At 40.7% G+C, this 22,446-nt stretch overlaps 1 protein-coding gene across 3 annotated transcripts in view; it reads left to right on the top strand.

Moving 5' to 3' along the window:
- Positions 1–22,446, top strand: part of LOC113012890 (kazrin) — a 182,402-nt gene that overhangs the window by 45,085 nt on the left and 114,871 nt on the right. For all 3 annotated transcript variants that reach the window (XM_026153314.1, XM_026153316.1, XM_026153315.1), the window contains exon 4: positions 18,338–18,527. In XM_026153314.1, coding sequence (XP_026009099.1) covers positions 18,338–18,527 — 190 coding nt within the window. The remainder of the gene's footprint in view (positions 1–18,337; positions 18,528–22,446) is intronic.

Raw genomic sequence — 22,446 nt, 5'->3', positions numbered from 1 at the left:
GCCCGTTGCATTATCGATAGTTAACAGCTGCCTCCCTTGGATAAGTGGACATTATTCACGTCACTCGTATGTATTCAGAGGGAGGTGGTACGGTGAAGTGGGGCGATCGAAAATTGCTAAATGCATCATCACATGTGCTTCATTAAAGCTGCCTTTATGAATATTCTGTAAAAATGTAAAATAAAATAAAATGCTTAAAATAAAAGCCGGAGGTTTCTTTGCTCAAATGCTCTTGCTTTTACATGGTAAGTGCCTCATACATATACGCTGAAATAATCTTCTTGCAGGTCCTTTTCATGTTTGTTTTTAGCACAGATTCTAGGTTCCAGAGACTGTTGTAATCCTGTAAGCCTGTTTGAGTGTGTAACATTATTAGTAGGACATGATTTGGATGGCAAAAGACAAGTTAGTTTGATTGGGTGTCGCTCCTGGGGGAACACTTTTGGATCAAGGTAATATTGTGTAGCATCTGACGATCTGGCATGAGTTATTGGATCTTTTGTGTGATGGGGACGCGTTACCATGCTGAAAGCTGCTGCAGATGGCTCGTATCTATCTGTGCCGCAGCAGCAGCAGTAGCAGCAGCAGCGAGACCTCCGCTCTGAGCAGTGAGAGCAATATCCTGAAGCAAGCATGCAGTTTACTATATCACAGTTGCTAGATCAATCTCTGTAATATTGGTATCTGCCTGCTGGCCTATATATCTGTTTGGCAAGCTATTAGACTATTTATTTGTTTTCCTGGATTTTTATCATTGCAACTTCCTACATTTTGTTTGTAATATGCTGAAGATCCTCTGTCTTTAAGCATAGAATGCAGTCACTATATATAACCATGCACTGCTGTTGTAGTAATCACTCTGAAGGCTAATTAAGATTAATTAGTAGGGTTAATTAAGGTAACCCAAAACCCTGCCCAGTCGAGTATAGTATGTATGCCTTCGTGTGTATGTTCAGTGTCCTAAAAGACTTTGAGGACAGTGTCAGTGGATATGACCATCATCCTGCTTGCAATAATATGAGAAAGAAATGACAAAGGAAGAAATATGGATCTCAAAATATAACTTGTTCGAAACAACATATATTATTCCTTTCATTATAGTGAAGGAAGTTGTCAGGTTAGCAATTGGGAACAGGAGGGAAATGAGACATGGTGAAAGTAATGAAGTCAATCACAGGCAGGAATTATAATTCAAAGCAAGTTACAAGAGACAACTAACTTTCAAAGTAAAATGTCTGTGAAGGTTCTCAGTCAGAAAGTAAAACAAGACTGAACCTAGCTGAGTACAAAGACAAGGAAACTCACACTGAATATAATGCAGAGAAATACTGGGGAGGCAGGAATGATAACAACCTGAAGACAGGAGGTACCAATATCACAAAACTGTAAAGTATTACAAGAATAATGAAGCCGTTGTAGGGACCCAAAATATACCAAATAAAGATCCAGCAAGATCCAGAATTAAAACTGCAAATACTAGAATTCAGAAAAACAGAAACCCAGATATATGAGCTATGTAAGGATACAAGCTCAAAAGCATGATCAATCCTAGGGATCATGATAAAAGTACAGCTCTTTACAAGCTGAAAGAAAGACAAGAAGAGATGTCAGAGTTGGGGATTCTGCTCCTGCTTGGAGAAAGGAAGCTGTGGTAGCGGTGGCTCAAGTGGTAGAGTGTTTTGTCTACTACTTAAAAGGTTGGGTGGATTGATCCTTGCCTCCTACAGTCCATGTGTTGCACTATCCTTAGGCAAGAAACTGAACTCTGAGCTGTGTAACTGTTAAAGTTTGCCTTGTAATCAGAAGGTTGCCGGTTCGAGCCCCGGCTTAGACAGTCTTGGTCGGTGTGTCCTTGGGCAAGACACTTCACCCGTTGCCTACTGGTGGTGGTCAGAGGGCCCGGTGGCGCCAGTGTCCGGCAGCCTCGCCTCTGTCAGTGCGCCCCAGTGTGTGAATGCGTGTGTGAATGGGTGGATGACTGGCTTTGGGGTCCTTAGGGACTAGTAAAAGCGCTATACAAATACAGGCGATTTACCAATGAGACTTACAGTAGAAAGTGCCTTGAGTGCTTAAAATGAGTAGAAAGGTGCTATATAAGTACCAGTCCATTTACCATTTAGTAACAGTCACAGATTGGATTTAAACAATTTTTCTGTTAATTCATACTTTATAAAGCAACCCTGTTTTGGACTGCTGCATCCATAGCACTAGAGCTCTCCTTTAGAAAAGCTCAGAGAAGATCACTCATAGGAGTGTTAATCAGAAGTACCTTTGCCATTCTTTTTACTCTTTTTTTTTTTAAGAGTAATATTTTTTGCCCTCGCCTCCAATATTTACTGGGTACTTTTTGGTGTCACAAGAGAAAATAAAAGGAGGACTGCACATAAAAATTAGCCTAAGGCCTTGAGTTATATCATCTGTGTAAATCCCAAACGTGGGATAAATAGTTTTGCATGTTGTATTGTAAAAACACTTAATAAAATAATAATAATAATAGTTCATATTATTATATTTAGTATTATTATTTGGGCTGTTTGGTAATGCATCGATTGTGGATTATTATAGAAAGAGAGATCAATAAGTAAAAGTATATCGATCAATATGTTGATATGACTGTTTTTTTAGTCACATTCTAATTGTGTTTTAAAATGTGTGTGATTTAAAGAATGAATGAGAAATCCATAGAGAGCCTGACTCTGTGCACTAGATAAGGAAGTGGTGGTGATGAGGGGGGGTAATGCATGGCAGCACTGCAGAATCGGCGCTCATCCTTTAGCTGCAGTGTGGCCTCTCAGTGTAGACACTGCCATTCATTATCAAATAAGGGTGAGCCGGGAGTCTCCATTGGGTTTGCATATGGATATTAATGGCTCTCAGTAATTTACATTTCAATTCCAGACACTCTATAAGAAATTAGTCATACTCCAATCACGAACAAGCGAATTGTTCAGGAAAATGATTGACATTTTTCAATTAGTACTCAAAGACAAATTTAATATGTTTAGTGCATTAATTAACTGGAGGAAATGGAAATGACCGGGGCTAAGGTAAAATTTGCATGATCTATTCAGGGTTCTGCTGGGGTCCATTACCCGGCTATGACGAGGAGAGCGATAGAATGGCCGGCCATGTTTAACTGATGTCGATTCAATTTTGATGGAAAGGTCTGATAACTTCACTATCAGACCGAGCGCCTGCCAAATTAAAAAAAGGTCATAGTTTCTGCGTCTGAATTCCTCCATGTGTTTGCCGTGCCGTGGGTCTGTTTGAAAAGGTCAGATGATCACAGTATGTAAACAGCGGCGATATAATGGAAGAACCTGCTTGTCTTTTGATTACGTGCTCCTTACTGCTCAGTTACTGCAAGGATGAAATTGAAGCTCTTTGGCCTTTAATGAAATCAGTTCTAATCTACCTTTACAGATTTTATGACATGTTTTTATGGCTTTCTAAGACGTTGTGATGCAAATGGAATTAATTCAAGATGGAAAATAATAGCGAGATAGATTAGATTTAAGAGAAAAAATAAATGAGAACGCATTAGATGATGACAAAGGAGATATCAAAGTGTCCCCGGCCACAGCTTTGCTCTTGACACGAACATTATTTACTATTTCTGCCTTGTGATTCACCGTGAACTATGAGATTCTGCCTAAGCCCTTTAAATGATCTAGACAAATTTCCCAAGTTTTAACAGAAAAGGAGGAGAATGACACAGTAAGATGGTGTTCTCATAATAGGTGCTACATCATGAAACATTCATTATGTTTGTCGAGAGTGTGCTTTAAGTTCAGAATAAAAATAGCTGGAATTTTTCAGCAGCAGACCATTGATCCAGCCTGTATCATTAGTTGAATGACTCATCACAGAGGAGTGTTGCTGAATATTGATCATTCACTTGACTGAACCCTGCAGAGCACACTTCCTCGATTATTTCCTCTCCCTTTTTGGAGAAACTGAAAAAAGGGTGAATGCGTCACACACATTGTTTCTTCTTTCTTATTCAAGTTTATATCCCGCTGTCAAAAAAGGACGTTTGAAATGCATCTTTGTTCCACTGTTTCTTTGCTGCCTCTAACTGAGTTTATTGAACCTTTGTGTTTAGTTATGGACACACTTTATTTGACAAAAGGTAGGATTTCAGTACTCTTCCTTTTTAGTCTCTTTGTCTTCCACCCCCTGAATAATTACACTTTATCTATCTTTGATTTTCTTCTGTCCTCACTGGGATGCTCCCACGAGGCACCTCCTATCTGGCTGCTTTTGACACAAGTAGTAAATAACAGTGAGCAAGGCCATAAATCATGGTAATTCCTCCTCCAGACCTCTCGTCCAGATGGAGCACTTGTGTGCCTTTGAGGTCCACCTGTGAGTCTTGTATCGCTGGTGTAATTTAAGTAGAATTGTGGGAGTCATGCACGGTAGCTGCCGTGTTTATCACAGTAGCTGCCGTGTTTATCACAGTTATTTGACAATAGAGGTCAAATTAAGTCAACTGAAACTTTTGCTATTAAAAAATAATGATTAGAAATAGGTTTGTGCTGATGCAGGATGGCCTCGGGGATCGAGGGTGGTCAGAGGGATCGTATGCAAGACGACGTTTACCTTGTTTTTCCAATAATGCAGTCAATTAATAGTATCAGTGTTATAGATCATATTAAATTGAATCTGTCCTGCTACAGTAACATGCATCCAGTGCGTGTACCAAGCATTTGCAACACCGGCGTGTCTAGGTGTTTGCAGCCACATCCACACACAGGTTCATCTTTGCACGTTTGGACTATTCTAAGTGAACGTGCGTGTGGGGAGTTGCCACAGTAGATGAGGAAACATAAAGAGTATCTTTCTAATTTTCAATAAATCTCAATATAACTGGGTTTACACAGATTGTAGTTTATGTTTTGGTTAGTTGGTGAAAGAGTCTGTTTTGCTCAGCGAGGGCAAGCTATAAAGTGGAGGACAGGCAAGTGAGCCATTTTCATGTATAATTTTCACACACAGTAGGAAAGAGCAGTAGAAACATAAGGATGTTACAACTTAATACTTTTTTATGTGTTCAGCTGATATCTAGCCACTTTTGCGCGCTAACTTTTGTAGGATAAATCCTTTATTGTTGTATGTGAACAAGGCTCTCCCGCTGGTATAATCTACATTCGTTTCCCTTCATGCTCGAAGTGAGAAATAAACTCCCTGATGCGTGTGTCTTTTTCAACAGTGCTAGTGGGAGACCGCCATTGTGTTTGTCTTTTTTTTGTTGTTGTTTGATTGGGATACCCAATATGTATTACGGAATGTGGCTAGTGCTACTTTAGTGGGTGCAGGTACAGGATGATTGGACTAAGGAGCAGATTGTTCAACACGATACATGGAGTATAGCTAAGTAGTCAAGTTTATTATTGGTAATGCTGGGTAAACACACACATACACACATAGATATAGAGTCTAGTTTTTTATTTTTATTTTTTTCCTGAGGTACCAGTTTGGGGGGGGGGGAGTTCACAGAATGCTGACTGTGAGCTCCTCACCCTCTTTTAAAATCATATTTATATACACCGGCAGCAAACCAATCCCACCAAGCAGAACTTTGGATTGGTACTGTAGCAGCTGCGAGGCATCATCAAACACTGATTCTTCATGTCTTCATTGGCAAAACACAGATTAGTCTCTGCAAGAGTTTTCTTTTTAAAAATCGTGCTTTTAAGCTCACACTTCACCGCTCCATTAATGCAGCTGCTTTCTTCACTTTATTTCCAAAGCCATTTGTCGACCCAGTGTGCCGCTCTGACAGCTTGGGGTCAAGCATAGATGACCTTTTATCCTGCACCGCGTAGACAGGAGGACGTATTTTCAAATATGAAGAGGATACATATGCGAGTAACCTTCACAGGCAGAGGTGTCATCAGCAAAACATCTGTATTAATCTGATACATATACGGGATTTCAAGTTCAGGCCCGCATTTCATATCTGGTACAGATATTTGAATCTGCACTGTGGCAACGAGAGTCTATTTAATTCTGCAAATGAATAAACATCATTAGGCAATGATATGAATTGCATTCATCTCCAAAATCAAGTTTGGAATGTGCCACTTGATTAACTCACTGAGCACTGAGCTGAGCATGTAGGAATTTTGTAGGTGAAATAAACAATTAACCGTCATCATCTTATTATTTTCGAATAAAATTTAGCTTATGGTGTGTGTTTGCATGGTGGAGCAATAATCCATTTTGAAGAAATGTTACTGAGTCTGGTTCTAAAATATGGGAGAATGAGCGGTAGGTCAACCCTACACCTCAGCAATAACCTAAAGAACTCCATCCATTCATCCATCCATCCATCCATCCATCCATCCATCCATCCCCTTCTCTCCAGTTACCACCTCCAGCTTTTTTGGGAAAATATGACATATAATACAGTATAAACTACGTTTTTTTAACATGCCCTAAATTTTAGCAGCATATTGCAGTTGTAGATGCTGATTTACTGTAATAAATCTTACAGTCTTACATTTATAGCTGTATAAATGTGACTTGAACTACCATGACGTGATCAGCTTACATGAGATATTAGAAGTGTGACTACAAACAGGCAAATGTAACTAAGCAGCAGTGTGAGAGAGTGAGGCATCTTAACCCATAAACGATGTGCACGCAGCAGCTTACAGTGCTGCCTACACAGAAGCATGATCAGCTGAGCAGAAGCAGCAGCTTTGTGTGTTACGAGCTGTAGGTCACCTTTGATTTAAAAGTGCTCAGAGCACAGTAGACTGTCATTGCAGCGTAAAATGGAGCTGGGTCATCAGCAGTGTTTAGTATAACTCGAATAATTTGAAGGCACGCGGCCCCTGTCCTTACTATTTTGTGGATCACTGGCTCATCATACACTGGATACCGCAGTTCAGAAATACAGCCTTTGACCAGTCTGCTTTCTCTGTGGAGCAGTGTGGAAGTGGGATTGCACAGACACAAACATGAGAAACTCAGGACGCTTTGTTGTGTTTAGAAAAGCCTCAGAGTTTGAATGAAGTCAGTGAAAAAGTGATGATTGCTTGGTGCTGTATTTTTCAGGTTGTTTATACTCGGCACTAGCACTCGGCCAATTCTGTTTCACTGAATTTTGCACTGTTCCTTCCAAGTTAAACAATCTATTGATGAAAATAGCCATGATGAAGACTGATCATGGCTTCAAATTGAAGTGAAAATACAATAAATTGTATTTTATGTGCCATAAAATACAATGTACTTACATGTGTTTTACATGTTATTGGAGCTAGCTCTAACCCTCGCTGAGTCATTCCTGTGTTAGTTGTCCTATGTGCAGTTATAGCAAATGACCAGACTATAAAAACTTGGGGGAACGAGTAGTCGTTTGTCCTCTGTGCTAAGTAGGTTATGCTGTTTCATGTAAGTACACAGATTAATGGACTAATGGTAATATATGGGGTGCTGAAATCGCAGATGTTGCAAAGCAGTATCTAATATATTTGGCCCACCTTCTGCTTTAAGCCCAGACTCTGCTGGAGGAAGTTAAATGATGAACTATTTATATTCCTCTCCCATACAGATAATACACCGATCAAATTACAGCGAAGTTAATCTGTCGTGCCAAATTTCCAAGGACAAAACAAATGTAGAGGGCTCTGACGCCTCAAAAAACGAAAATGATTTTCTATTGGTGTTTTATTTGGTAATTACAAATCTGCTACATTAAGTACACAAATCAAAACAAACACTAACAGCATATAAATCAGATTAAATTCCTCAGAAGTTAAAAGTATTATTTTCTTGTTTCATTTTGAGAGGTGCTATATATCTATAAAACTCCAAACGCCAATCAAGTGTTTTGCTAGTATAAAATCTCTTTGAATATTTGTGTTATTTATTTATTTGCCATCATTCTTGTCGAAGCGTAGAAAAGCTTGACGTCCATGTGCTGTGCCTTAGAGGGGAAATGGTTTTGAAAGGATGCATCAAGCCAGCCGTCATCAACCGCGGCCCCCCTCCCCACACCACAGAGCACCTGAACAGTGCTTCTCTCAGTCCTCGTCACAGGGATGACAGATGCTGCATACTAAACAGAAGAAACAAGAGCTGCCCCTCAGCCTGAAACATGCAATTATTCTCCATTGCGCACACTGAGGCGGACCTACATGTTGACATATAAACAGTTACAATTAACTACTGAACGCTCATCCTGGCATTTTAGTTCACAGAACATTAACAGCATCACAAGTGACGCCACGCGTTCCCTTTAGCAAGAAAAATTGACCATCTGTGAGCTCAAGTCAGCAGCCACTGACGCTGATCAGGAGTGATTTTTCTGGCTGTCATGAAATGCATTTTAAATGTATGTTTTTTCTCCTGATTTTTTTTCTGTCTGTGATGTGACAAAACCTAGAATTAAGCTAGAATTTGACTCTGTTTGGCTACAGTAAATGTTTCCAGTCCTTTGAACAACACAAAGTAGTCATCACATCACACAAACGAAAGAAAGGAATCTGAAAATTAGGCTCCAAAACATTTCTTAGACAGCACAAAAATGAGTAGTTAGTATGTTATTAAAAGCCAGTTAAGCCCTCACCTTCCTACCCCGTTGAACATGATCAAAAGTGAGTCCCTGCCAGTAGCAGGCTTATTATTCAATATTTCACTCAATAGTGCACCATTGCCAGGTTCACCTTTGGAAGGTGTTTCATTAAGATTAAAAGACCAGATTTTTCCACTTTCATGATTGAATAAAAGGCAACGGAGATGAGGCTCAAAAAGACTTTTAAAATGCTTTAAAAAATATCAAATAATAATAATAATAACATACTTCATAACATATATTTGGTTTAATTTGATAGCTTAGGCAAAAAATCTCCTTCAGCCACTCCTAACACAAACACAGCCTTCAGTAGATAGTAGTAAAATAAAAAGGGGATATATATGTGTATATATATATATATCCTTTGCCAAAAACCCAGTGTGGCATCTTTGTTCTCTTGTCTCACCTCAAAGGAACGTGTATCTTAATTCTCATCAAAGCCCATAGACCTGTTTGTGTCGGAGATTAGCCCCAGAGCTTTAACCACAGAGCCGGCTTACTTATGGCTTTCCCAGAAAAAAATATCTCTTTTCCTTTGCTATCTGGATGTGCCTCACACTGTCAGTGACCATGTGGAGGCAGGAAAATATGAACAGGAGCTTAGTGTGAATAGAACAAGAGATTAGAGAAACTGGGAGAGTTGGGATGAAATGCGAATTATTCCAGTAACACTCTTCCTCACCTCAAACCTCTTGTCAGACAGAGTGGGAAACTTATCTGTATGTGTCAACAAACTGTGTTTACCCGGCTGTATTTGTGTATTTTATTCCTTAGCTGGCAGTACACGCAGTGCTGATGGTGGCAAGGACGGCGGAGGCATCGATATCCACACAGCACCGGGAGCTTTGTTTGACACGAGTCGCCTGCCTCACGGAGATGATTCTGGCTGCAGACTCTTTAAAGAATTACAGATTAAAGAAATATCGATTTTTTTGTAGTTGTGAATTTGGCTGAGTAATCATATGCGGTGAAATGAAACAGTATGTTTTTTGCAAACATTGATTTAATACAGATAAAATTGCTGTTGTGTTATTGTGATGAAAGGTAAGTCATGAGCCGAGCTACAGGTCCCTGCGCTCTGGACCTGATTTTCTGTTAAGACTTCTGTTCTCACCCTGCTTCTGAGATGACCCCAGTACCATCATGCATCACTTTTAGGATGCTGTTATAGCCAGATGATGAGAAGTGCTTTGTGTTTGCCAAACATAGTGAGCAAGACATAGTTCCTCACACTATAGAATTATTTTTTTATCCTCATAAGTCTTTTAAATGCCATTTGGAGGAGTCCAAGGGTGCCTGTCAAATTGACTGGTCTCGTCCTACCTGCTCTACCATAAAGTCTTGATGGAGGTGACTTCATGATGGATTGTGACTGGAGAGACTTTGCTGGCAGTTCTCCCATCCCTGCAACAAATTTCTGAAGCTCAGAGTAACCTTTTATTTTTCCCTCAGCCAAATTACCAACTGCAGAAAACTGTTTTTCTCTTTAAAGATCTGAAGCTTTTTGGAACACTATAAATACTGGAAACGATGCTGATAATACCAAATGAATACAAAATCATACAGTCACGAACTCTTCTTCTCTGCCTCTATATCCAACTCTGTATGGTCTATTTGTGGTAGAATTCTCTCTATTCACTTTTCTAATATGTGTGACATTTTCCTTTATCGAGGCATGATTACTTAAAAACTCCCTAGGTGGGTGAATTCCACGAAGCAGCTGGAGAGGTGGAGCCTGGGAGTGGGATCACTGGCTTTGGCCAGCATGCACCTGAGAGCCCCTCAAGTTCTAATCCTAGTTTAATGCACTTACACGAATTAATTACGCTGAAGCTGCCGTCTTCAAAACGATTCATCCTTTTCAAAAGTGAACTTATTCATTCTCATTTATACCTGTCTTGTAATACGTGATGTATAAGCGAGCTTTTGATTAATGTTGATTGAATTAAGAGCCAATTAGTGACTTTTCCTTTACCTTCCTAATGGTCTTGTTCTGATTCATTTGGTTAGCTGTGGTCTATTTAATTTTTTCCCTTTATAATTTGTTATTCGCAAATTTTTCTTCAAATGCAAACTGTATATAATTATCTTTTGAAACCGCTCCTGACTGGTGGAAGAGGGCCCTTGCTTAATTTCTACTTTTGTGTCGTACCTCTTTTTCATCTCCTACACTGTAAAAACGACTCGAGGGAAAATAGGTTACCAAACCAGACTGCCGTTTTCTTTGAGATGTCGTTACACCTATTCATAACATCATGAAAGTGCCCACACTGACCGGCTCACCTGCTCAGACTAATACCTGTGGGAATCAAACCTATGACCTTTCAGTTATACAACTGTCCGGCTAATCTCTTGGGGTTAGAGAGAAAGCTACCGCTGCACTGAGAGTCGTCTGTTCCTATCCTCCAGCTGCTCTGTCATATCCATTTTCACATAGTTTGAATAGTAAAGGACACTCGGGGTTGAGAATAAACAGCACAGTGAACATAATTCTGTGTTTTCAGAATGCTCGCGTCTGTTCTTTGTCTAGATTACACCCACTCCTGTGTAATGAGCTTACACCACCTCCTATATCACGCAGTAACTTTGCCTGTTTTTGAAGTAATGATGCTTTATGCACACCTGAGATTGTGCGATTTCTATTTTGTATTGAAAGATGGCTCATAACTGGATCAATGTGCTTTTAAAGAAAAGTTGGCACAAAGCAGCAAGGCATCATGCAGTAATCAAATCATTAAGACGCGATCACTGTCAGAGTTTGTCTTATCTTCCATAACAGATGAAGTTGTGTGTGTGTGTGTATATATATATATATATATATATATATATATATATATATATATATATATATATATATATATATATATATATATTAAGCATTTTATATTCGAGTTGTGAATTCTGTTCAGATGAAACACCGATGCTTAGGGAGGTGGTCTGCTCTCCTTAGGTCACAAAATTGAGTGGCTCCATTGTGGAGAGCTGTAAACAATCAGTAAACTGTAGCAGAGTAGAAGGTTTAGTCACAATAAGATTGTTATTCCACCTGCAGTAAATTATATTTGCAACATGGCTCTGTTTTGGGACCTCCTGCCCTGCTACAGCAGCGGCAGCGAGACCGGCTTCACAGAACAGAGCAGGCATCAATCATGGTGGACACGACATCAAGTAAATTGGGAATTAGCATGAAAAGCATGAAGGGCGGAGGTGGGTGAGCAAAGAATCTGAAGCAGCTTAAAAAACACGCTGCACATTAGATTTGCAAATACGAAGGGAATCAGCTGAGCCATCAGCTGATGTACTGTAGGCTGACACTGAGATTTGCTGGCTGAGCTCAGTTCTGTACGCTGCCCCAACTAAACCTACGCTAAAACATTTAGTCAAATGCGCATTCCATGAAATCGCAACCCAGCAGATAAAATGTCTCTATAGTGGCATGCTACAAAGTGGTGCTGAATAAAAAAACTCCAAACATTAAGTAAGTTTTGGAATTTTAGACGTTTGTTTTCCTTCCTTTGTGTAGTCTGTTGTGTCTGTAGCAAGATGTAAGATTTTCTGCACTAAATTAGTTATAATTAGTGCACACACTCTTGAATCATATTGAGGTCTCACTGGGTAACAGCTCTGTCAGTGTATGTCTCTCTGTGCGTCGTCTTTTCCTCAGCGTGATCCTCCACTTTTCCACCACAGTGTGTGTTTGTTACTTTGTGTGTCCCGTGTGATCTGACTCAGGAGAGGTAACACTTTCCCTGCTAAGTCCAGTCCCCCCTTCCCCTGCGATAAGATGATCTTGATAAGGCATGAAGATAGCGTTCAGCTACAAAAACTCAATTTCCTTACTCCTTTGGGGACATTAAACCATTTCCTTTTGCCTGAAAAAACCCCCACAAATGCAGGAATTCACATCAGCCTGGCCCTGCATTACAGCACCTTTTCCACCTCATTGGCTGGCCTTTCCAGATGCTATCAATAGGCAGGTGATTTTGGTGCAGCCCATAAGTTCTGCATTGCAGGGGCATAGGCAGTAAGCACAGATTGTGGTGCAGGTATCTATACGTTGTTTTTAGATTATCGGTAAAGCAATGGTCCCTGACTTAGAGGCAAACTCCTGAAAGCACAAAGTACTATAAAATATAGAACACCCTCCTTTCTGGAGGTTACAAGATTTGGAATGGTGTCATGCTCGGATTACAAGAAATGTCTATTCACATATCCCTTTGCTATCAGACCAACAAAGACTGTGAGTGAACACTTGCATATAGATTAGTAGTCTGTGTGTCTTTTGTAAAAACTTCCCTTTGGGCACACCCAGTGATTAGCAGCACTTGTCTTAGTGTTATAGAAATAATAAAATAACGCCTCTCAGTCTCTGAATGCCTGGCTGAATCTTTTAGCAATTATATGAGGCAATACAGGAAAAAAAAAACCCTCTTTGAACGTTGTCTGATTGACAGGTCTATAAAAAAGACAGGCATATAGAAAATTTTCATTTGCACATACCACTGTGAGCTTCACCAAGTCAAAGGAAAAATGATTTATACCAAATTTATAAACACTCTCTTATATCCTATCATTTGCGCCTATTTAGGAGTTGATTTAGAAAGCAGAGTTAATGCATTTGCTATGCTAGAGTGAGGGCAAACAAAAGAATAGTGTAAAATTTAATTTCTAGCAAAATAGCTGTCTTTTTCTTTGAGATGTACTTAGACTTGTTCAGTGTTTTTTTTCCTAACATAATGCTTTTTAGTTGAGAACAGAGGCTAGGAAACTCACTTAAAACAATTCATAAGCAAACACTGTCAAAAGTTGTAACAGATGTAGGAATTTTCTTTAGTTTATTTTGTTAGCACAGCTGAATTTGGTTCCTGTTGTTGCCAGGCTACAAATACCATGCTAGAGAAAGCTTGTAAGTTTTGGCTGTTATTGCCCAACAACAAAATCTTGCCCATGTAAGTAAAAAAATGTAATCATGGAGGCTTAAAAAACTACTGCATACAGATTTCTGTCCTGAAACTTTTTTTTATGACTTTTGATTCCAGTGACTTGCCTGTAAAATGTCTACAGGGTGCTGCAGCACAGTGATGAGTGGTTATATAGCACTGATCCCACTCCCTACTGTCACCATTCATATGGTAATCCTAACTCAAAGCACACCCACTAATTACTGATACACTTGGTCCCTATTCACTGCAGTGACCAGCAGACACATTCAAGACACAAAGAAAGAAACTGAAACGATGGCCCGTGTATGGGACACAAAAATTCATATGTTCATGTTTGGAACATGAGGATATGTGTTTTAATTGGTTACGCAAAAAATAAACAAAGAAAACAAACATAACAAGCAGGAAAATGGTAGATTTATTCAGGTAATGACAAGAGATGTCACGCTCAACAAATCCTGACTAGAAATCAATGGAAGAATTCCCAGATACCAAAAAATGGTGGTGGTTCGGCCTGCACCACCAAGGAGCTAATCAATAGCTAAACAGGAAAACCGATACTGTTGTTTGCAGTGATGCACGTCAAGATACATGACAGTTTCAACTGTGTGTTAGCATGTGTTCAGTATCTACTTGTTAAAGTGCAGACATGTGTAAGTCGACACACTGCTTTCCTGGCTAATGCAAATGTTTCTGGTGCTCTGACGGAATAGAAAACACAAATGATTTATTGGCTGATGTTAGCTATTTGAAAGATTATTGATAGCATTTTTAACTGCCGATAAAAGAAAAGACAGGAGAAACACCTTCCAGCCATGTTTCGAGTGTTGACGTTGCACACTTTGTCCACCAGAGAGCACTCTGCAACTTTCCCTGTTAGCAAAAAGCCACAAACAACAATCAGCTAATCCAAGCAGAGTCAGGCAAAGCGTAAATAAGTGCAAATAACAAAGTTAGGGTAATCTGAGTATTTTTCATGCATCTGAAAGAAAAAAAACGTAGCGATAAACCCAACAGACAACAAAATATCGCATTTTAAATGACCAAATATTAGCATCGGTTTTAAAAATCCTGTATCATTCTGGCTCTGATAAACATGACTGCATTGTCACAAAACCTTGTACATAGCCTGCAGGGAAGTGTAAAGAACCCCCAAAACCATTCAACCTTATTTTGAAGCAACTGGTGATTTTATCCTTAGTGTTTTTATGTCCCAAAGCCCATGAAAATAAAAATTATCCCACCTGTTTACAGAGGAGCTTATTTTTGACAGCCTGAAATAACTGGAAAGGCGGAGGCAAGACTGGCTTCTATAAGAAAAAGAAAAACCCACTGTAATCAGCTCATCCACACTCTTCCCACAGTTCAGTTAGAAAACTACTTTCCAATTCTTTCCAAGACCCCTTATTGCTGTAGGCTATTTTTTGAGGGAAAATGGAAATACCGCTTTATTAATGCATGGCAGAATCCAAAGTCACATGTAACTTGTATTTTCATGTTTATATGGCTCCATGAATAAGACATTGTAAAAACATAATAACAGACTTTGCTCGATAAAACATGACATTTACATTACATTGCATTTGTAAAGCCCTTAAACCCAAGGGGTCTCTCTTCTTAGTACATTAGCGTGGAATCTCACTGCGTCAGCCACGTTTTACTAGTCTAGCAACACGTTTTTCTTACATGGATTACTGCCATCTTCTGGTGGTAACAGCACAGAACCTACTACTGAGCGCTGGTAGTAAGAAATACATAATGTAACACATACAAATTGTAGTAAAAATTTTAAAACTATATTCAATTTAATGTTTATTTGAAAAATTGAAAAGCCTGACCATTCCTAATGTGCATACCTGCATATAGTATAAGCATATTTTATAGACATACTCTAGTGCAGCGGTACCCAACCCCCGGGCCTCGGACCGGTACCGGTCCATGAGTCGTTTGGTACCAGGCCGCGAGAGTAGAGGCTCAGGTGTGAAATGTATGGTTTTCAGGGTTTTTATTGGTTTTCAGCGTTATTTTGTTATCGTTTTTATCGTTAACTCGGTTTTCCTGGGTCTTTTCACGTGTGTTATGAATAAATCTTCTTTTTTTCAGTACCGGTACTAGTTTTATTTTTGTTGTATTTATCCGCGACACCTTAAAGGCCGGTCCGTGAAAATATTGTCGGGCATAAACCGGTCCGTGGCGCAAAAAAGGTTGGGGACCGCTGCTCTAGTGTAACAGTAAAGGACTGTACAGAAAGATACAAAGACTTTGATAGTGCGGCATCTTGATTACCCAAAAGGGCCCAGTTGACTTTTAGCACTCCTGACAAGAGCTGAATTTCATTAATGAACATCAGATGACTTTGGGATTATTAGCTGCCCTGTGTATGTGTGTTAGAATGAGCGTGTGTATGAGTCTATGCCTGCCCTCCTCTGTGACTAATGTATCATATGCGGCGGCAGGGTCGTCTATAAATAACAGCATGATGTTCACTTACTAAGAGGGAGGGGTGACTCGTGTCTTGCAGATGGATGAACGGGTGGACGATGTGTGTGTGTGTTTTCTTCTAAATCTCCTCGCCTGCATAGTCTAAGCGGTCAGTTAAGTTTTTGGTTTTTTTTTTCTTGAGCAAATCGTGTGCAACTCAATATTTGGCCCACACACTCGCAGAGCGCCTGAGGCTACGGTACACAGCAGTTGCACGCTACCCAGGCTTGTGCAGTGCCGTGGCTGATCTGTGTTTACCACATGCAGGATAGGTTGGGGTCTTAGTTCATACAACCTTGGGAAACAATAACAACACAGCTGTACTGCTGAGTGAGTGGGCATGCTTTGGCAGACCAATGTCAGATTATATCTGAAAAATAGCAGGATGGAGTTGGGGTGCTAGGTTGGCAACTGAGGCAGGTTTTCTCAGTCCTAAAGGGAAAAGATGACTATACAGAGAGGTTAATTATAAGTGCTTGCTGTCAAAACAGTTGGAGGTGTGTCAGCATTAGGAAGAGTCAAAAAACTGGCGATGGCTGATATCTTTGGAAAGACGTGCGTGTGGTGCAGCCCTAATGAAGTTATCATTAATGAGTAAAAAGATTGTGTAGAAAGTCAGATATTCCCACATTTATGGTTGGGAATCAAAATATGATATTGATCACTATACTGAAGTCACAGTTGTGAAAGATGCAGTCGCAAAACAGTTGACTCAGTTGACTTTAGAGCGATGATTTCATGTGTTCACTGTTAGTTTATTGATACTGGTTCAGATAAGCTGCTCACTTAATACTGCATATTCATGTACAAGAATAACAAGCTAATGCATGATGTGAAATGGGTCCAAACTATGCTTACATGTGCAGTGACAATAAAAAGAAAGGCAGTGTAATCCTTTAAGCCCTGTATCCGATGACTATTGAGAAACATGTTTATTCCCTGTCAGCTCTGCTCACTTACAAATGGGCTGCACCGGATTCGTCGTGAGGCTTTTCTATATAGAAAGCTTCCGCAATCAGTCTGTCTCCTGTTCAGTTTCTGGGGTATACTTTACATTTTGAAAGTAATGTTGTTGTCTTGCAATACTTCTAATATATAAGCAGCAGTTTTCACAGCCACGCTGTGGCACTGCAAAGGAAAGAAGGAAGCAAGAAGAATTACAATTATGAAGGCAGAGCATAGATTTTGGATACAGATACAAAAAAGTATGTATTGCATAGTTAGTCACACAGCATGTAGGACATTTCCACATGTGGCAGTCAGCCTTGGGCTAAAGCTCATTCTTAGCCTAAAGGATAGGCAGGAAGGAGCCTATGATTGCATTCAGAGCCCCCCGCTTAATGCTATACAGAATAATATGTCAAATCTTAACTGAGTTACTCTGAACACTCCTATCATAATAATATCCGAGTCGACTCAATGGATATCAAAATGTGTTATGATAATGTTAGAGCACATTTGAAGGGATGAATATGTTCCTCTTTAACTTCAGCCTGAAACATTAGAGCAGGGCTTCAAAAAACGCCTTTGTCTGCCGGACGAATACCTCGCTGTGATAATGTGAAAAAAAAGCCCTGTTTGCACAACTATTATTGTTTTCTCCACACAACTGCTCCTTTGTCAAACTAATGATTTCCTTCCCTTTGTCCACAAGTCCTGTGCAGGATTTGCATGCAGAAAGTTAGAAAGAGAAAAAGCTGCAGTGTTTCGATTTAGTCCTTTTTCACCGGATTACAGAAATTTGTTGCGAGTTTGTTCAGCAATGAACGCATTCCCAGAAACTCAGACAATATCTCCTGAAAACAGCTGTGTTGAGAGACTCTGATTTTCCATGTGCTTATGTGTCCTAGCGTGCTCCCCCACCCCCTCGCCTTTCTCTGCGAATGGTACAGTCCATTTAAAAAGGCGCTTGTCATCTCTCAATGCTCTGTGTCCTTTCAACAGTCAGCTGCGGGGAGCACATTTCACAGGGGCAGTGCTGGCGCTCTAATGCACACACAGACACACTCATGCTGTTACCGAACTCTCAGAGACACACACACAGGCATGCTTGCACACTGACACACTCTCACCACACACACACAGCCTCTGAAACGTACACTCCTTCCAGCAAACACACATTTCCCCTGAGCCGGACGCCTCTCTTTAAGGGAAAGGACTAACTGCTCTGAGGATTTAACTTGGCTTTCTCATAAAACAAAAAGGGAAAAGGAGCAATCAGAACAGGGGAAAAAAAAGGAGGAATTTATTTGGGGGCACCTTCCTTCCCAGGAAATGGTCAACTTGTCAGTATGACACCTTGTCTGGATTCCCCTCTCTTCCTCAGGCAAAAATCCTGAAAATGATGGATGACAACAAGCAGCTTGCCCAGCGCATCGATGGGGCCATTCAGTCAGCCAGCCAGGAGGTGACCAACCTGCGGTCAGAGCTGAGCGCCACCAGCCGCAGACTGGCCGAGTTGGGAGCGACGGACTCTTCTGCCAGCGTGCTTGAGACCCTGCAGCACAACCACAATGGTAAGAGAGCCACGCTGGGAGTGAAGTGACGGTGTCTTCTTGTTCTTTTTGCCGAGAAGCTGTGAACATGTGGAGAAGGATGAGTGCGCTCTCATTCAGCTGTGTGTGAGTGTAGTCTTGCAGTGTGCGTCTTGAGTGTGCGGCTTATCATGGAGGACATCCAAGAGTGAAAAAAGCCTCCACTCATACCTCTGCTCATGGGAATAAGTGCATTTCAGAGTCAGCGAGAGAGCGGATGAATTGAACAAAAGAGGGGTTTATGTTGACTTGTGTCCACTTTCAGTTCTCCCTTAAAATCCCCTCTCATGTTGAATAATTAACCCCCTTAACCTTTAAGAGGAGAGGGGGGCGGGGGTAGTGCTGCACTTCAGTAAGGACAGAGTGGGTAAAGTTACAGCCTCTCTTTACTCTCAGGCACTCTATGTGCTAGTTCAGTCGGCTCTCCCCTAACCGGGCAATGGATCTGCGTCTCTTGAGGAGGAAGGGAAAGGGGGCTGGTTTTAGGGTTGCCGTTGGTTACTGTTACTGAGAGCTGTTTGAATGGCTGCCCAGTGTATAGAGAAAGCTGCCTTCTGTTTGTGTGTGTGTGTGTTGCAGCTGCTTTATTTGCCCTTTTCCAAGTTTTATCTACTCAGTTTGACATATAGATAGGAAACAGATGGGAGTTTTTGTTTCTGTGCACATGCATAAGCATGGCTGACTGCATAAGCACGCGTGGCTAAATGTGTGCCCATGGGCTGCCGTGTCCCTTTAACTTCTGGCACACGCACATTCTCACACTCTTGCTCTTTCCGTAGCAGTCAGCTGGTACAGTGAGCGGTCTGATAGGATGCGTGCCATCCGGGCTTTGGCAGCACTCTACTATGAAACCACATCTCTCGCAGACACTTGTGAAATCAAGCTCAGTAATAGACCTGCTGTACTGCACTCTTAGATTAAAACACTGTTGGTGAACTTTCCTTTAGCAAAGACAGTGAGTCATTTGGTCCTCAGTTGACCTCTGTGGTGCTTTTTAATAGGGGAAAATTTGAACACAGGCTGTCGTATACAGCTGGTCAGGAACTGTTTGGTCATGTGTCAGCTTTGTTTTCAGTGGACTGACACTGTAGCCTTTCTGTTTCTTTGTCAGTGTGTATGTGCCTTGCGTTATCCCTTTAACCCTGATGCATGCTCACATTCCTGCTGGTTTCCATAGCAGTGTGTGTACCAGCGTGAGAGACAACAAGCACTCCTCTGGGAGGGTTTGAGCACTGATGTCATTGTCCTTTGGTTGCTGCTTCTCAGCTCAGCTGAAATGATGACTGAGTGATGTGCACGAATCACGTTCATCTGTGTGAATATTCTTTAAACGTCCTAAAGACTGCAGAAAAACACTGTTGGTTTGCTCATTCTTACGACATTCCCAATGCTTCTGAAATGATACACCACGAGACGCTGAGCCCTATCTGTGGATCTTTTAGAAGATGTATTTTGTCAGACACAATTATCTGCAAATGCAGTGCTAAGTGGTTCTGAGTGCCCCCGATTTTCAACATCAAAAATGACATGCACACATGTCCTTTTGATACTGAAGATTATGGTTGCCAGTTCCTGCTTTTGTTTGCCCAGTGCATCTTCCCACTGTCATTGTGTTGCTGTCAATAAGTCTATTCTTTTTTTTTTTTCACACCCACCTCTTGCTGTCTGTTCTCTCAACCCCCTTTTTCTCCTTGTAGCTGTTCTTTACAGGCTCAGGGTGTATAATAGAAACAGCTAGGGATAGGAGGATTAGGTAATTTATCACCAGTGGCTGTGTTGAGAAGGGAGGTGTGTGGTAAGGGTCGCCGGTTCATTGCACAGCCGGCAGAGTAAGAGTCCTGAGGGAAGCTGTGTTGGGGGTGCTATCTGGCACTTCAGATCCAGCAGCACTAACCTTGCTAGTAGGCTAGCTTACCTTAATTGCATTCCTGCTTCCTGGGGGGGCTTACATTTGCATGTTTCATTCTTCCTGGCAAGTGCAAAGTTATAAGGAATTGGATGTACTTGATCATCTTCTAGTAGTTTTCCTCAGAGAATTACAAGCTCACAACTGTTTAGAAAACACAGAAAAAGACCACAAGATTTGACCTCACTGTCTTCCTCAAATGATCTTCCCTAACATGTTATCTGTCCTCTGAGCTCACACTTATCCTCCTCGTGGTCCCCGAAAGCACCGCATTTAACTCTGAAGGATGTTAAGCATCCATGAAACTGACCCCAAAGCTTCTGCCTGTGTGTGGCATGAGTTGGCATCATTTTATCTTTGTATATGGGAGAAAATGTCGCTATGGAAAGTTTGGGTGAGTGAAAAGCCCATTCATATTATGCTCATATTGCCCTATTTCTGTACGATGACCTTTGGATAGACGTATTTTTGAGATGTCTTTTATTTTACTTTTTTTCATAGTGGTCAAGAGACTTTTTATTTTCCACATACACTTTTGTCAAGGTGCATACATGTGGAAAAAATCATTCCATCTTCTTACTCTAGTCTCTGTGCTACACATATAACCGCACACTGGATCCGTTGGGGTTACTTTGATTATATGCGGCACAATTAGCACAGGTAAAGTAATTACTCAAAGTGCTGGCACATTAAACTGGTTCTTATTCTTATTTACTTTCACTAGCAGAGTCTTTCATACATGGTGGGATATCACCAAGATCCCCAGAGTTTACTGACAGTTGCTGACACTAATAAAAGCGCATTGTGGATCAACATTGGATATTTATCGTCACTAATTATATCTCAACCATCGCTGGTTGGATGTTTAGTTATGAATCATTCAAAGGTCAGTCATATTGTACTTAATGACTCATACAATCGGGGTAGTTGAGAGAGAGAGAGCCAAATATTCGTGAGCTTTTTTGCCAACACACAAAAGTCATGCTTTTCTCTCTGAAACTCATCAAAAACCTTTACATGATGTCGCAATCATTTCAGTTAATCACAGATTTTATCCACTCGATAATTGAAAACACAAAAAAAATGTTTATCATTCAGGAAGGCTTATCCAGGATATCAAGAATGAGTAGAGGCTATTATATCATTTAGCATGGAGCATTTGCTGTCTCTGTACATCATGAACGCACAGACAAACTCTGCATGTTAAAAAGCTACTGAGAACTCTCGTGTTCTTTAAATCTGTTCATGAAAAAGCCTCCTTGGCCACTGACATTAAACAGGATTAATAATATCAAGAAGGTATTTGCTTAAAAAGCAGTTACTCCTTTGGAGATGGAAGAGAAGAGCAACCTTGATGTAACAAGACTACTCATTCTGTTAAAGCTATTAGCTAGTACTCGAATTGGAATGAAATAGGTGCCGGTGCTATATAACAGCAACTTCACAGGTATTGGTTTAACTTATGTTTAACCTTACAATAATTACACCTTAAAGCAAGCTGGGGGATATCTGCACTCTCAAGCTGATGTGTTCTTGCGACGCCGCCTGCATTCATCAGTACAACATTGTGTGCGATTGAGCTTTCCTGTACCAGCAATGTGGAAGGACCAGTTGGCAACTTCCAAATCTCACTGAGAGTAACAGAGAGTCCTATGTTTTACTTGCTGTGAAACAAAAATGTATGCCCCATCTGTTCCTAACACTTCCCTAGTATCATCTTTCAGGCTTACTAAGGTAACGTGGCATTTCAGCAAAATTACTTTGGTCTGTGATTGCAATTTTTACACGTGAGTGCAGATCTCTTTCTGCTCAGTGGGGCTCCCGCCATTCTGCGTGCAGCGTTACCAATCAGTTGTCAGTATTGGAGAGACACTGCTTCCACAGTAAATGCTTCATTACCATCAAGAAGAGCAGCTTGGACATTTGTATTCGTCTGGTGTACAGCGAGTACTTGTTCTTAAGTTAACACAAGTGATGCCCTCATGTTTCCTGGTT

Source organism: Astatotilapia calliptera, chromosome 20 (genome assembly GCF_900246225.1).
Source record: "Astatotilapia calliptera chromosome 20, fAstCal1.2, whole genome shotgun sequence".
NCBI classification, from domain to species: Eukaryota; Metazoa; Chordata; class Actinopteri; order Cichliformes; family Cichlidae; genus Astatotilapia; species Astatotilapia calliptera.
Note: the sequence above shows the minus strand (reverse complement) of the source record. Positions and strands in the feature narration are given on the sequence as shown.